General features: G+C 40.1%; 2 protein-coding genes across 2 annotated transcripts in view; one reads left to right on the top strand and one right to left on the bottom strand.

Moving 5' to 3' along the window:
• Positions 1–1632: 1632 nt before the first annotated feature.
• On the top strand, positions 1633–10042 carry cax1 (cation/H+ exchanger protein 1). Its single transcript, XM_088406128.1, has 20 exons — positions 1633–1783; positions 2260–2430; positions 2497–2636; positions 3509–3617; positions 3692–3808; positions 3887–3948; positions 4021–4209; positions 5471–5656; positions 5716–5815; positions 5888–6029; positions 6579–6762; positions 6836–6935; positions 7022–7140; positions 7214–7251; positions 7603–7853; positions 7978–8111; positions 8517–8611; positions 8696–8774; positions 8852–8960; positions 9029–10042. The coding sequence occupies exons 1-20, from the start codon at positions 1696–1698 to the stop codon at positions 9100–9102; spliced, it is 2487 nt and encodes an 828-aa protein (XP_088262254.1). The 5' UTR covers positions 1633–1695; the 3' UTR covers positions 9103–10042.
• klhdc10 (kelch domain containing 10) overlaps positions 9273–13964 on the bottom strand; it is an 8997-nt gene continuing 4305 nt past the window's right edge. Inside the window, exons 2-9 of the mRNA XM_088406133.1 lie at positions 13387–13608; positions 13143–13297; positions 12920–13068; positions 12772–12856; positions 12639–12705; positions 12523–12570; positions 12309–12448; positions 9273–9895 (exon numbers count right to left, since the gene is read on the bottom strand). Coding sequence (XP_088262259.1) covers positions 9686–9895; positions 12309–12448; positions 12523–12570; positions 12639–12705; positions 12772–12856; positions 12920–13068; positions 13143–13297; positions 13387–13608 — 1076 coding nt within the window. The 3' untranslated portion in view covers positions 9273–9685. The remainder of the gene's footprint in view (positions 9896–12308; positions 12449–12522; positions 12571–12638; positions 12706–12771; positions 12857–12919; positions 13069–13142; positions 13298–13386; positions 13609–13964) is intronic.

Genomic DNA, 13964 nt, shown 5'->3' with positions numbered 1-13964 from the left:
TTAAGGTCCGATGGACCGCACTTTTAAGGTCCGATGGACCGCACGTTTAAGGTCCGATGGACCGCACTTTTAAAGTCCGATGGACCACACGTTTAAGGTCCGATGGACCACTCGTTTAAGGTCCGATGGACCGCACGTTTAACATCCGGTGGACAATTCAGACTCGTCAGACTGACCTTTTGTTCTTGCAATCTCTCCGCTGGTCGAGTCACTCTGGTTCGTTGGATGGTGTTTGCGTTCCTCCGGTGAGCGGTGTCCGACGTCTGGCCTCGTGGAAAGGAGGGCTTCCAGAATCCAACGGATTCCGACGGTATACCGATTGGTTCAGCTGTCGTCGATCGTCCACCGAAGAGAAGGCTTCTTAACCATCCGGCTCGAACGGACCAAGTTAGAATGTCAGAGAAATCTCAGAAAAGAAGACTAGGACAAGCCTAGCTGCTTAAACAGCAAAAAGAGTAACTCAGACCAGCCAAGATTGACTTTTCTACGCCGGCGTAGGGAAAAAAGCTTTGGCAAATGTAACTCGTGGGTCTTCCAACGCCAGTTTTCCACTTGCCCAGCCGTTCCCCCCGGCTTTTATTGAATAGAAGCATAGCAGATTACAAGACACAACAAAAGAGCCAGCCGGGCGCCACCGGCAGCTGGGCCAAGGTCCCGGCTCACACTTTCGTGCGTCAACAGTTCTATCTAAGGACAGGGTCAAGATGAACTAGGATTGCATAAATGGGTAACAATGAACTAAGAACATAATGATAACAACCTAATATATGATTCCCTTCACATTTGTGTAAAACCAAATGCATCGATTATTGCTTGAAATACTACAGTAAGTGGCTCCAATGGGGAGTTCATATGAATATTGAAGTCACCCATAATTAATATATTATCTGTGTGAGTTATTAAGTCAGGGTATAAGCTCATATATAAGCAGGGAATTCATCTGAATCCAGAGTATGGACCGGGAGGATGTTAAATACCTACCACATAGAATGGTGGTGAGGAGCTCGAAGGTGAGATTAGTGCTCGTGCTTAGTTTAAAATCAGATTCTGAAATTAGGGCGACACCTCCCCCTTTTTTACAAGAACGGGCAACGTGTGAGCCGACCAAGTTTGAGGGTGAGGCCTCATTTAATGATAAGAATTCATTTGGTTTTAGCCATGTTTCGCAGAGACCAAGTACTTTAAGATTGTGATCTGTAATAAGATCATTTACAAGAAGGGCTTTTGAGGGGAGTGACCTAATATTTATGAAGCCGAATTTAAACTGGGAAATTTTTCCTGGACTATTCTGCGTCTTCATGTTGGTAGTAGCCTACTAATACTAACAAGATTTTTATAGCTGGGGCTTGGTTTGTATTTTGAGTAATTAAGACCTCGTCGCAATGTTAGTTAGTATTCAAATATGTGTATTTTTAATAAATATTTTAATAAGCTATTAATAGTCAAGTATGTAAGAAAAACGGGACTATTGATAATATTTTTATTCATTTATTTTTGCAATTGTTTCTCCGCTAGTGGGCATACGCTCCTCCTCTTCATCCTCCTTTTCCTCACTTCTTCCTCATCAGTGGTTTGTTGCTGAGTTTCGTGGAAAAAAAAGCAGCGAGTTGTGGTCAAGCAATCCGTTGCACAATCGGGGAAGAGGAGACAAAGAATCCTTAAAGGAGGACGAATGTCAATCGGCTGAAGGTGGACATGTCCCTTACCCAGTCCACGCCTTTGTCTTTAGCAACAGCAGGCGATCAGAATCGCCTTAGGAGGAGATCCACGGTGGACTCCGCAGGTGAGTTTTTTTTTTTTTTTTCCCCTTGCGTTCACAACATATTTCTTTTGAAATTTTTGTACGCGAATTTAGCATTTTTGACAGGTGGACCTCGCGTTTCTGTTTATTACTAATCGAAGTCACTTGTGGAATAAAACCTGGACTGGAATTGAACTTTGACGTTAAATTTAATGTATTTAATTGAGTTGCCATTTCTTATTTGACATGTGTATTTGTTTGAAAACATCATCACAAACACTTTTGTACTTTGTTAAATCCAGATAGGAAGTCACCCAGCCAGTCAAGTTGTTCTCATTGTTTGGATGAGTTTTGTAAGAAAAGTCAAATTTGGTAGGATTTATGTCTCCATCTGTATCAACAATGCATTGATAATGTGATCAGTCACGCATGACTCTCAGGAGGTTGTTGTTAGTCACACTCATTTGGTTGTGGTAACCACGCCCCTTTGTGACCATCCATTTTCTCCGTATGTCCAGATGAAAACGATCCGGAGCCGAATCACCCTTTTCCAAGAATACTGGCCCAAAGCGAACGCCACTTGGTCGGGCCTCATCATCCAGAGGTCGCCGCCGAGACCCCCTCACCTGACTCCTTTTCCAACCATTTCTGCCACTACCCGCCGAAATGTTTCCTAACAGTGCCCAGAGGTGACCTAATTCTCGATCTCTTACATGGCATTCCAGCAAATGTTGATATAGTTGTTTTGAACGCAGCTTACATGGCAGCACACGGCAACTCTGCACGCTCCACGACATCGCGCTACGGGGAGGAAGGTTGGCATGAAAGCACCTCCAAAACCACTATCAGGGCTGAGAATGAAGTAGAGGCGCACAGGGAAGCTAACAACTACAAGGTAAACGGATTTTCGTTTATTTTATTTTAAAAGCCTCCTATATGTTTTTCCTCAACTTTGTGTGAAGGCGGTTTTTTTTTTAATTCTGCCTGTTTTTTGACACATTTCAACTCCATTCCAATTTATCCGATTTACGCCATTGCAATTTGAAAACGTTCCACATATTCACGTTGGAGTGCTTGTATTTTTGGTATTCGCAAAATGTACTGTTTTCCCACAATTCCCAATTTAATGCCTAAAAAAAGTACCATTCACTCACGTTGGGAGATTTGACATTTAAGTACCTGCTAAAAATTTCTACTTTTTAAGATTTTTCAGTTTTCAACTGTAATATTTAAAATGTTTCACCCATTCAAGCCATTCAAACAGTCAACATCATTCCACATCATCCCCTCTCATTTCACTTCATATGACGCCTTTTAATTTTAGCCCTATTGCGTTCACATTTTCTAGGTATGGTATTTTTTCTAGGTATTTTTATTATTTCGCTCACTTTTTTGACGTGTCTCAACTCCATCCCAATTTATCGTATTGATGCCATTCCAATTGCAACATGTTTCAAATATTCATGTGAGGGATGCTTGTATTTAACGTTTTCCCACAATTGCCCATTTCACACCACAAAAAGTGCCCTTCATTTCCAATGGGAGATTTGATATTTCATATTTAAAGCTTTCCCATTCACATTCACAACATTTAGCTCATTCATTTCACCTTTGGTTCCCAACATTCCAGATCATTCCACATCAGTCTAGGATATTTCAATTCATATGACACCTCTACATTCAGCATTCACATGCAATTTCTTCAGGTATTGCATTCATCTAGTTGAAAAGTAATTTTTGATTTTTGTTTTGTTTTGTTTTTTGTAGTTTGGCTTCCGAAAATGGAAAGGCAATGTCACAGAGAGACCCATTGAAGACCGATCAGATGTGGTCAAAGAACTCTACTCGGACCTTAGCATCATCAAACCCCAAGAAGGTCCTTTGGAAAACCTTTCTGGGTAATTTGAGTGTGTTGATAGAGTCACTGAAACACATTTTTATGTATTCCAGGCTCCACAGTGACTTTGGGGAACATCATTTATTTGATTTTATTTGGCTGGTGGATGTCTTTAACCTATGTCATTATTTGTCCTGTGATGTTTGTAACAATCATCGGTGCCCCGTATGGTTCGTATTTCCTACTCTGGGCAGCCAGTAGTTTATTTGAGGTGAATTGATCATTTATGTGATTTTTTTTTTCCCAAGGAAAGCTGTGTTTAAAGTTGGCCTGGTACTTTATTTGGCCTTTTGGGAAATCAATTGAAAAGGTAAAATTCTTTTGAATCTCCCTCAATATGTTGATGTGTTAAATCCAGATTATCGTGGTTTCATAATCTCAGGCTACTGACGTCATAAGAAGATCCACAATGAAGCCATCAAGGTGTGAGGTCATTCCCGATGAGAGGGACTCTGAGGACAGCAAGGATTTGGTCATGGCAAAAGATTCAGCACCTCTTCTAATGTCCTCTCCTTTACCTATTGAGTTGCCTTTGTCAGAACTACCAGTCAAAGCCAGATCTAAACATTGGGTGAGATTTACAGACAATTTACCATAAATTTTGGACTATAAGACACTACTTTTTTTCTTATACTTTGAACCCGTTGGCTTGTTAGTCCAGTGCGGCGTATCTGCAGTTTTTTTGTTTTTTTTACTAGCCATCAGTGAACAATTTCCTGGTAAATAAAGTCAGACAGAAGAAGACCCTATTTTAGTACAGTGATCCCTCGCTATATCGCTGTTCATCTTTCACAGCTTCACTGCTTCACGGATTTTTTACAGTGTGGATATATTTTTTACAGTGCATTGTGCTCTGAATCCTGATTGGCTCAGAGGCTTTACTGTTGTCTAGAAATAAAATATTGACGCTGTACTGTATTCGTTTTTCACATAATTTATTACAAAAGGCAAGAGGATCCAAAAGCTTGTTTTCGTCTCTCCTGTGTCTCCCCTGTAACCGCCAAGTGTGCGCTCAGCTCAGCACTCACTCACATGTTACGAATGTGCTAGTAAGCACATTGATTAACAGCTTGGTCTTTGGGAGCCGATCACGTGACTCGTAGGCGTGCCGAGAGCAAATGCACACGTCTGTGTGCCTACATAGAGAGCAACAGAGAAATGCACAAGTTTGGAAATCTGACTTTTACCTAGATTTCTTTTGTAATAAATTGAAATTTCAAGTGTATTGTTATGATACAAGAGGCTTCACTTTAATTCGATGTCCGGGCATATCCGTTTATAAAAATCTTCTTGCTCAGAAAAAGAAAGAGCGCCAACAACGACCCATATTAATGTTCTCCTCTGTGAAATACGCGAATGACAATGTTATGTTGATGAAGTATTCTAACAATTGAAGGTATGTCGAAAATATGTTGGTGCTATGCTTATTTTTAAACATGCAGGCATGTTCAATCTGCTGAAGGTTTGATTTTGAATATAAACAAAAATGTGAACATTTTCAGTGTTCAGTGTGGACAGATTTTTGTTTTTTTGTTGGTTTGTTTTTTGCATGTGCTTGTGTTCAGAGCGTTTTTTTTTTTTTTCAACTAAAGATAACGACATCTTTTACATACATACCAAAGCTGCTCTGGAGATAATTGACACTCTCTTTCCCTGATGCAGCAAGCTAGGGCTGCCTTTTAAATCAACACATTTAAAGCCAACAATACCAGGGTGGGGAAAAAAAGAAATATCTGCTGCTCACGTTGCACTTTTTGAATACATTGTTGTTTAACGTCTTTTTTTTTTGTTTGTTTGTTTTTTTACCTTATTTTTAATGTTTGGAATTTTAGTGTCGCACAAGCACCTATGTGTGGCTGCTCCTGGGCTATCCCATCTTGGCGGTGGTGCACTCATTGGCCTGCATCATCTCCTGGCTACTGGTGTTCACCATCCCCGTCTCAAAGATGAACGCCCGCACACTCGCCGTCGCCCTCCTTATGGCGCCCGAGGATGTTCACATACACTCCCTGGAAAAGGTAATGAGATATTCCCGTGAATCAAGGAAGTCAGTCCTAAATCACGTTGTCTTTTATAGACCCATCGGTGTGAGACGGAAGTCATTCTGTGCTGCTACCGTGCCATCAACGGCTATTACTACAAATACACCGTGCAAGGGATTAACATCTTTGCACTGAGTATCCTTTTGAGAAGGTCTAAAAAATGACCATATTGCTCTAATTTCCCCTTACATCCACACACCATTGCAGATCTCCTCCCTTTGGTGATAATCACGTTGATTATTGGCTATACTGACCAGAACCACAAATACTTCAGTTCAGAGACCAAGTTTGCCACGGCCATCACGTCCATAATCCCCTTATCCTACTATATTGGAATGGGCATTGCCAGGTAACTAACTCTCATGTTAAGGGAAGGGGTCTAATATAATATATAATATTATAATATTATAATATATATATATATATATATATATATATATATATATATATATATATATATATATATATATATATATATATGTGTGTGTGTGTGTATATGTATTTGTATATATGTGAAAGAACAGTGACTTGTACTTGTACTGTGACTTGTACTGAAGAAACTCCAGCATTTTCCATCAGAAAAACTAATATTAAACCAAATAAAAACGAATCAAACAGAGCATTTTTGAAAAAGTTAAATCATGTAAAAACTAACAAAAAACCTGCACTTAAAACCAATTCAAACTCACTGAATTTAAACAAACAAAAGCCAGAAATAGATCAAAACTAACTTTAAATCTAAAACTATTATAACTATTATTTTTCTGACCAGTAATTATTGTAAGCAGTAATTATTGTATTATTATTATTATAAGCCTAAGTAAATACAAATATTTGTCGCCTGTGTCTGTCAATGATACTGAATGAGTTAAGGATGTTCTGTGTGTGATTTCCGCAGCATTTCGGCTCAGAGCAACTTTGCCGTGGGCGCGGTAGTGAACGCCACATTTGGCTCCATCACCGAGATGACCTTCTACATCACAGCGCTCCTGCAGGGTCACCGCGCCGCCTCCAAGTGCTATGAGGAGGTCGTCAAGGCCGCCCTCACCGGCACGCTACTTGGCTGCATCCTTTTTATACCCGTGAGCATCCCAGGCGGATGGATGGTCTCTCAGACAAATGAATGATCCTAACCCTCACCGTAACCCCCCACAGGGCATCTGCATGATTATTGGTGGCATTAAACACCGTGAACAGCGGTTTAACAGCCGTTCAGCTGGCGTGAGCTCAGCTTTGCTCTTCATATCCGTTGGAGGTACGAATGGAATGTAACATGGAATATATAACATCCATGTTATATATTTAGTTTCTGAAAATGGTAAGGATTTTTTTCCTCCTTAGGTGTTTTTGCTCCGACTCTCTTCTCCAAGACTTTTGGCAGCCTGGTGTGCGAGAGCTGCTCCAACAGTCCCGGCAACAGTAGCATGCCCTTCGTATGCAAAGACTGTTACTATGACATGGTCAGCTTCGGTCGATTGCTAAACTGAATGCTTCTTCACAATTGGACGTCTTACTTTTTGTGTTTTGTTGCAGAGTAAAACGGACTCTCAGTTGATTATGATGCACATAGAGTAAGTAAGCAACATGAGTGTTGTTGCTGCTCAAATAAACACATTGGCACAGGTTTTAATTTTGCAAATGAGTGCTCATAAGTTCCACAGATCTATTAATGAGAAAACGTTGGAATAAAATCGAAGTTGAATTGCGGTAAAACAATCAGACCACCATTGAAACCTCATTTAATTTGTGTAATATTCTTGGGGTTGCAAGTATCTTCAGGGCTTGGATGAAATTTCATTGACATTTTATGACCAATTTATGCAGACACGTAAATCATTACAAAGACGTCCCTTACTTTTTCTTGAAACTTTCTATTCAAAATAAAAGATGACAAATGATGATAAATGTCAATGTGACTCCAGGCCTCTGGTGTACACCATCTCCGTACTGCTGCCTGCTGCCTACCTCATCGGCCTAGTCTTCACGCTTAAAACCCACTCGCACATCTATGATATCCACATCGGCGAAGGCCCAAGAGGTCACTCCCACAGCCAGTACACCGTCAGCGAGGGAGACGCCACCGTTGCCCTCCCACCAGGCGCCGCTGGGCCACTCCTTGCCGCCAATTCGTGCATTAATGCCAGCATTGTGCCACACAGCCTCATTGCCACAGGTGTGTTGTGCATGCAATTTATTTATGCATTTTGGTCACGAAAAAGCGCCCATGTTTGTAAGTAAGGCAAGTAAGTACTAAATATAGAGGCCGCTGAACGTAACAATCATATGTAACGTCATAGGTCACCATGTGGTTCACTGGTCACGGTGGAGGGCGCTCACCGTGCTCATAGTGGCCACGGTGCTGATGGCCTGCTGTGCCGATCTCAGCACTAACAACATCAAGCCCATGTTGACCAACTCTTCGGTCTCCCAGGTTCGAAAAGAAAAAAAAAAAAAAAGTACTATATATATATATATATATATATATATATATATATATATATATATATATATATATATATATATATATATATATATATATATATATATGTATGTATGTATGTATGTATGTATGTATGTATGTATGTATATATATATATATATATATATATATATATATATATATATATATATGTATGTATGTATGTATGTATGTATGTATGTATGTATATATATATATATATATATATATATATATATATATATATATATATATATATATATATATATATATATATATATATGTATGTATGTATGTATGCATGTATGTATATATACAGTATATATATATATGTATATACCTGCTTACGTTTTTGCTTAAAGTGAATTTTTCTCTCAGTACTTTATTGGTGTGACGGTATTGGCAATGGTGCCAGAGCTTCCTGAAATTGTGAACGGGATCCAATTTGCCCTGCAGAATAACATCGGCCTGAGGTACCAGATTCATCACATGCACAATGAGTGGTTATGGTCAATCAACATTCTTCATACTGTTTTTTGTATTCATTATTACTCCAGTCTGGAAGTGGGCAGCTGTATCGCGGTGCAGGTGTGCATGATTCAAATTCCACTACTTATACTCTTCAACGCATTCTATGTAAGAGAAAAAAGGCACTCCATTGAGATCTAATGCAAGAGCTAGCTGTAGTTTGCATTGTGTGCATTTGTGTGCAGGATGTGGGATTTGTGTTGCTCTTCAGTGACATCCATCTCTGGGCAAGCATCTTTAGTGTCTTTCTGGTCAATTATGTCTTTATGGATGGAAAATGTGACTACTTTCAGGGTAAGTCAGCAATATTTCTTAAGTTTTTTTTTGGGGGGGGGTATTAAAATGTTTTTTTTTGTTTGTAGGCACTGCTCTGGTGGTGGTCTACCTCATCCTTTTGGCTCTTTATTTCTTTGCCCCTTCCCCACACTCATGTTAACCTGATCACTAAAAGAAAAAAAAAAAAAAAAAACAGGAATTGAAGAATTTATACTTAAAACATTACGCATTTTGCCTTAGCATTTATACATAGAATTTTGCTATTTATTCTCTGTTCTTTGGAAAATATAAATAAATTCAATTTTACTCTTCATCCAGCCATTACATAGATTTAGCCGAGCCCAAGTATGAGCTCCTTCAAACCAACTTTATTGACAACTCAACACACAATAGACAAGTCTTTTTTTTTTTGTACATAATTACAGCGCTCACTTTCGTAAAATAAGTCAGATGTAAATACAGTTGTTTCGCCAGAAAAAAATAAAACAGCAGACACGCAGGGAACAATTATAGTGTACTTGATGTACTAAAGATCCTACTAACCCTATTATAAATTTAGTGTCAAAAGTAGAGACCATTGTAAAAAATAAATAACTTTAGGTAAGATGTAACGTAAAAAAAAAAGGGGGGGGGGCATGTCAATGTGTAGTTAGTACAAAAAAAAGATGAGGAAGAAGAAGGCATCTCGTAGTTTTTGGCAGAGGAAGGAAAACATTTTTTTCACTGGTTGGTGTTCCAAATATTTATTTCAAGCGCTCGATGAGTTCCTGTGTGAGGCCGAGGTTGAGCAGCTGCATGGTGGGCAGGTTTGCAAGGTGTGGGAAGGCTTGAAGGAGTCTCTCCCAGCAACGCTCCAACAAGCTGGGCACGGCCAGCCAGATTTTGAAGAGGGATCCAGTCCTTTTGTTCTCGTGGATATTCACCACACCACCGTGAATGTACATGCAGCCAGTCTGCCCGGAAGAACCACAAAATAAAAGTTGTACTTTCAGGATGCAATCTAAGTACTTGGTACATACTTCCCTTTTTATCTTTTATTGCTTATATTTTGATGGATATAGGGCTGCACGATTATGTCTAAAATAATAATCACAATTATTTCGGTCAATATTGAAATCACCATTGTTCATCGTGTTTGGTCATACATGTCTATTTATTGTCCTTTTATAACAAGCAAAATATAAACAAGGCTTCAAGGCTTGATACTTGCAAATAATAAAGTAAATAAAATAAATAAAATAAAATAAAGTAAAAACAAATGAATTCATCCAAGACATGGCAACAACTTGGCACACAGTTAGCTTACTTGCTGAGTGCAAACCAATGACAAAAATGAAACCCACTTAGCACCAAGCACATATTTTTTTTTATGCAAATTTTAATCAATTAGCAGTCAAAATGTCATCTTCGGTCATTTCAAACCGAATTTATTTCAATTTTGGGTCTCAATTGACAGCTAGCACTGTATATATTGGGAATCAGGTGAGAAACTTAACATCATTTCACAGTAATAAAAAATATATTAGGGTGAAAACAGCAGAGGCTTTTGTCATGCAAACATGTGGGAAGCATTGCCCCCTGGTGGTAGAATGACAAAGTGCTTGATTTGACATGCATAGCTGGCTTTTTAAACACTTTCTAATACTATTGCCGAGGATCAGCTTAATTAATCATGGCAGACAATATCGTGATTAAAACTTGATTCACAGTGCAGCCCGAGCTCAACCGAATGCTACGGTGGGGCAAATAAGTATTTAGTCAACCACTAATTGTGCAAGTTCTCCAACTTGGAAAGATTAGAGAGGCCTGAAATTGTCAACATAGGTAAATCTCAACCATGAGAGACAGAATGTGGAAAAAAAAAAACAGAAAGTCACATTGTTTGATTTTTAAAGAATTTATTTGCAAATTGTGGTGGAAAATAAGTATTTAGTCACCAACAAACAAGCAAGATTCATGGCTGTGAAAGAGGGCTAACTTCTTCTAATGAGGTCTAACAAGGTCTAATGATGCTTCACTCGTTACCTGTATTAATGGCACCTGTTTTAACTCATTAACGGTATAAAAGACACCTGTCCACAACCAGTCAGCCAAGTCAAGTCATTCAAACTTCAAACTCCACTATGGCCAAGACCAAAGAGCTGTCGAAGGACACCAGAGACAAAATTGTAGACCTACACCAGTCTGGGAAGACTGAATCTGCAATAGGTAAAACGCTTGGTGTAAAAAAAAAATCAACTGTGGAAGCAATTATTAGAAAATGGAACACATACAAGACCACTGATAATCTCCCACGATCTGGGGCTCCATGCAAGATCTCACCTCGTGGCGTCAAAATGATAACAAGAACGGTGAGCAAAAATCCTAGCGCCACACGGGGGGACCTAGTGAGTGACCTAAAGAGAGCTGGGACCACAGTAACAAAGGCTACTATCAGTAACACAATGCACCGCCAGGGACTCAAATCCTGCACTGTCCCCCTGCTGAAGCCAGTACACGACCAGACCCGTCTGCGGTTCGCTAGAGAGCATTTGGATGATCCAGAAGAGGACTGGGAGAATGTGTTATGGTCAAATGAAACCAAAATAGAACTTTTTGGTAGAAATGCAGGTTCTCATGTTTGGAGGAGAAAGAATACGGAATTGGATCCCAAGAACACCGTACCCACTGTGAAGCATGGGGGTGGAAACATCATGCTTTGGGGCTGTTTTTCTGCAAAGGGACCAGGACGGTTGATCTGTGTAAAGGGTAGAATGAATGGGGCCATGTATCGACAGATTTTGAGTGAAAATCTCCTTCCATCAGCAAGGGCATTGAAGATGAGACGTGGCTGGGTCTTTCAGCATGACAATGATCCCAAACACACAGCCAGGGCAACAAAGGAGTGGCTTCGTAAGAAGCATTTCAAGGTCCTGGAGTGGCCTAGCCAGTCTCCAGATCTCAACCCTATAGAAAATCTGTGGAGGGAGTTCAAAGTCAGTGTTGCCGAACGACAGCCCCAAAACATCGGTCTCTTGAGGAGATCTGCATGGAGGAATGGGCCAAAATACCAGCAACAGTGTGTGAAAAGCTTGTGAAGAGTTACATAAAACGTTCGGCCTCCGTTATTGCCAACAAAGGGTACATAAAGTATTGAGATGAACTTTTGGTGTTGACCAAATACTGATTTTCCACCACAATTTGCAAATAAATTCTTTAAAAATCAAACAATGTGACTTTCTGTGTTTTTTTTCCACATTCTGTCTCTCATGGTTGAGGTTTACCCATGTTGACAATTTCAGGCCTCTAATCTTTCCAAGTTGGAGAATTTGCACAATTAGTGGTTGACTAAATACTTATTTACCCCACTGTAGTTATCATACCCACCGGTGTAACGGCGGCACAGTGAAAGTAAGCTGGCTCAGGCATCACGGCGGGCAGCTTGCTCCACTGGAAGGTGTGTAGGTTGATCTTCCACAGATCCGACAGTATGAACTCACCGTTGTAGCCGCCACAAATAAAAACATCTAGAAGAGAGTGAATTAGTCACATTTGACTGTCTTGTGATTGAAATAGCGGTCTTCTGTTCACAAGTACTTACCGTTTCGTATTTGGACACAACTATGACATCTTCTAGGAGCGGGAAACCCTGTCAGAGTCACATATGGTTAAATCCCAAATGTCTGTCGTGGAAGAGCATTTGAATAAGAGACAAACCTATTTTGTCATGAGGTTTTGTTGCAATTTCCTCCCAGGAATTAGTCTCCAGGTTGTATGCGTGAATCTGTTCTCAAATTAATCCATGAAAAATTAAACAGATCAATAGTTCAATTGAATGTTTTCCATGTACCTTGTCCAAAGGGCAAGACGTCCAAGAGGTCCCTCCTCCCAAGATGTAGATCCTCTGTCCGTCCTGTGCAATTTCATGTCTGTACCTGTAACAGCGCATCAAATGTTTCACGAGAATGACAAGCCTTGGAGAAAGTTCGATACCATACCGTTCCTCGGGTAGGTCATCCGGAGGGTTGTTGGGTTTGAGATGGATCCACTCCCTTGTGGTCAAGTCCAGCCTGTGTAGGTCTGTACTGTATATGTACCCCGTTGTCCCCCCAAAAACGTAGAGAAAGCCATTTATGATGACCATTGCCTGGATAAGGAATAACAAACTGTTAAATCTTCATTCATTAGCCTAACATATGGTGTCGCAATAGTAAAAGTTACCTGTCCGTAAATTCTGTTGGGCTTCTTCCCACGACAGTTGAGCAGAGACCACCGCTTGTACTTGACATTGCAAACATGGACGTCGTTGCCGTTATTCTCGCCAAAGGGGATCCCAGTACCGCCAAACACCAGCAGATTGTTCCCGTGCAACACAGCTGCAGCATGGTAGTATCGGAGATGTTTTTTTTTATTATTATTATTATTTAAAGTGCAAGCATATGGTATCGAGCATACAATGTTTCACCTGACATGGACGCCAGCTCTGTGGGGACGTAGCCCTCCGTTTCAATTTGCTGCCATCTGCCCGTGGCGAAGTGGTACCTCCACAACTCTCGAAACAGCGGGTAATCTTCATTTTCTGAGCCGCCCGACTCGTCATAATCCGGGTTGTATCCCCCAAATACGTAAAGATTGGTGTTGTCAGCGACGCAGCGGTGGCCACTGCGGGCGGGAGGGGTGCGACAACCTGATGAGGAAAAGGACACACAACCAAACTAATCCAAGGTAATTGATCGCTTTCCGCTTTTCTAACAATGCTCTGTTTTGATTTGACATTGTAGGGCAAATACAGGTTTTGAGTAATGAAGTGTCCAGGAGTGTCAACAGAAAATGCTAAAATCTCTCTATTTATCAGGAATAACTTACTGAGCATAACACCTTGATAGACCAATGAAGAGTTTATTTCACAAAAAAAGTGTTATCAAAAATAAGCCTGTATAAAGAGTGTGTGTGTATATATATATATATATATATATATATATATATATATATATATATATATATATACAGTGGGCCCCCGGGTTACGAACTTAATCCGTTCAG

This window comes from Hippichthys cyanospilos, chromosome 22 (assembly GCF_059441005.1).
Source record: "Hippichthys cyanospilos isolate Australia breed blue-spotted pipefish chromosome 22, RoL_Hcya_1.0, whole genome shotgun sequence".
In the NCBI taxonomy this organism is placed as follows: domain Eukaryota; kingdom Metazoa; phylum Chordata; class Actinopteri; order Syngnathiformes; family Syngnathidae; genus Hippichthys; species Hippichthys cyanospilos.
This window is presented reverse-complemented; position numbering and strand designations above follow the sequence as displayed.

Excerpts from the sequence above, each read along its gene's own strand:
- cax1 (XM_088406128.1), top strand. The coding sequence starts at position 1,696 with ATGTCCCTTACCCAGTCCACGCCTTTGTCTTTAGCAACAGCAGGCGAT. Across the intron at positions 7,854-7,977 it reads ACACAGCCTCATTGCCACAG|GTCACCATGTGGTTCACTGG; the intron begins GTGTGTTGTGCA and ends GTAACGTCATAG. Across the intron at positions 8,961-9,028 it reads AAAATGTGACTACTTTCAGG|GCACTGCTCTGGTGGTGGTC; the intron begins GTAAGTCAGCAA and ends TTTTGTTTGTAG.